The 2,500-nt window shown below is 37.1% G+C and overlaps 1 protein-coding gene across 10 annotated transcripts in view; it reads right to left on the minus strand.

The window, feature by feature from the left end:
- Positions 1–2,500, minus strand: part of LOC144981110 (uncharacterized) — a 92,634-nt gene that overhangs the window by 68,288 nt on the left and 21,846 nt on the right. For all 10 annotated transcript variants that reach the window (XM_078929247.1, XM_078929244.1, XM_078929246.1 and 7 more), the window contains 2 exons: positions 1,847–1,995; positions 1,036–1,166 (listed from right to left, as the gene is read on the minus strand). In XM_078929247.1, coding sequence (XP_078785373.1) covers positions 1,036–1,166; positions 1,847–1,995 — 280 coding nt within the window. The remainder of the gene's footprint in view (positions 1–1,035; positions 1,167–1,846; positions 1,996–2,500) is intronic.

Below are 2,500 nucleotides of genomic sequence, written 5' to 3' on the forward strand. Positions count from 1 at the left end.
ATTGTTTTTGCCATCCGCGTTTGGAGCTGTTCTCACTAACTGTAATTAACCTGACATAAAAGTTCATGGTTACACAAGTTTGTGTTTGGCCGTTATACTTCCGGATGGCAATGTTGTGAACTCCTTGGCCAAGCGCTTCTATCTAAATAGATATTCGAAGATGACGTCACTCATCTTTGTTATTGTTTTTTTTTTGCCATCCGCGTTATGATAATGCTCACTGAACTGTATTAACCTGACTATAAACGTTAATGGATATACACAGTTTTGTGTTTGGCCGTTATACTTCCGGATGGCAATGTTATGAGCTCTTATCCAAGCGCATACTATCTTAGATAGAATGCGCGGGCCAAGGAGTTCACAACATTGCCATCCAAAATATAACGACCAACACACAAACTCTGTGTAACCATGAACTTTAAGATAGAATGCCTGGCCAAGGATTCACAACATTGCCATCCGGAAGTAAAGGGGTCAACACACAAACTCTGTTAACCATGACTTTTATAGTCGGGCTAATACAGTTTAGTGAAAAACAACTCACAAACGCGGATGGCAAAAACAATAACAAAGCCTGAGTGACGTCATCTGCATACTATCTATAGTCAGGTTAATACAGTTTAGTGAGAACAACTCACAAACGCGGATGGCAAAAACAATAACAAAGGCCTGAGTGACGTCATCTGCATACTATCTATAGACACTCAATAGGATTCAATAGTCGTAACGTCACTTCCTTCATCATGATGCATGGTAACTTAGCAACACTGGCTCTAAACTATCGGAACAATGGCGGACGCCAGTATGAAATATTTCTCCGGCGAGCATAAAAGCGTATCCAGAGGGAAAAAACATAAACTTGATCATGTTTTGACTTTTACACATTCTAGTCACAATACACATGAAAAGTTCTAGCCAGATTGAAGAATAAAAAGTAATGATTTTCTTTGTTTAGAACCAAGATGGCCACCGTTGCCGGGAGGCATGACATCAGACTATTGAATCCAATTCTTATTATTTAATGCCAAGACTTACTTTCTCCACTGATACCCGTCCACAAATGTCTCCAGCATGTCGTACAAGACGGCATAGTCCACCTTGTCTCGGTTGGACAGCTTGCTACTGTTGATGGACCTCAATGTGCCCAGGAAATTGTTCGCTGTTTCCTGGAAGAAAAAAACAATAATATGAAAAACATTTTAAAAAGAAAAAAATAAAATAAGGATATGAAAATAAATTACTCTTTATTCATCATGATGATAAATTGTTCGCTGTTTCCTGGATGAAAAAAAAAGAATATGAAAAACATTTTTTTAAAATGAAAAAGAAAATAAGGATAAGAAAATAAATTACTCTCTATTCATCATGATGATAAATTGTTCGCTGTTTCATGGAAGAAAAGAGAATATGAAAAACAATAAGAAAAAAGAAAAGAAAATAAAGATAAGAAATAAAAAAGATAAGAAAATAAAGTAATTTTTATTCATCATGGTGATAAATTTTTGATTTGGGTTTATCATGTGGAAAACATCTATCCGCTTGTTAACTCTCTCCTTACCAGCTATTTTTAGAATTCACTCCCACCCAACACAATAATAGACTTTTCTTACTCAAACAAAAAGTAACAAGTGAGCTCTACAACACAGTGTTTAGTATTTTATAGCTGTAATCAAAGCATTTCTTAAAATGTTGTGATGTACAATAGAAATCCGAATGAGAAAATTGTCTGTTGCATCGTAACGAATGAGACGATTTTCCTGTGTGTGGGATGGAGAGGGTTATATTAAATGATAGAAATCTAATCTACGGTTAGATACCACAAGACCACATAGCCGCACACACTTACATATCTGACGGTCATGAAATCCAACCCATAATGCTCTAATCTGTCGCTGTTTCTGTAGTGTCCGATGTAAGACGCAAACTCTGGCCTGTCGTCCAAGCGCCAGTTGAATAATTCCCTCTCTAGTGTTAGTAAATCTTTGTGATCATCGCCTGGACAGGACGAGAAAAAAATTTTAAAATAAAGATTGCTTCAATAGGGTATTCAGAATACACGACTAAATTGTGATATAATGTGACCAACGTAAACTTATTTGCAGATCATATAAACCAACTATGAGCGGCTATGTGGTCTAGTGGTACGACACTCGCTTTCGGATCGAAAGGTCCTGGGTTCGAGCCTCGCTCGGCGCATAGTTGAATCCTTGGAGAAGGCTCTTTACTCAGATTTTCTCACCGTACTCATGTGTAAAATGAGTTTCTGGCCGTTAACAGCGTTGTCTCCGTCCGAAAAAAAATTGTAACATCGCCTAACAGGCTTGTCTCGTCGTAATAAATGTTAAATGTTGCTGTTGGTCAGGGACCACTTATAAAGCGCTTTGAGCACATTTAGTTGATATTGCACTATATAAAAGCTCTTTTTTTTAAAAAAAAATACTTATGGGCTCATTGTTGTTTTGGAAATACTCTCAAACCGAGGCAAAAGCTTGTCCCATTA

Source organism: Berghia stephanieae, chromosome 10, assembly GCF_034508935.2.
Source record: "Berghia stephanieae isolate SIO BIC M18660-M18661 chromosome 10, UCSD_Bste_1.3, whole genome shotgun sequence".
NCBI classification, from domain to species: Eukaryota; Metazoa; Mollusca; class Gastropoda; order Nudibranchia; family Aeolidiidae; genus Berghia; species Berghia stephanieae.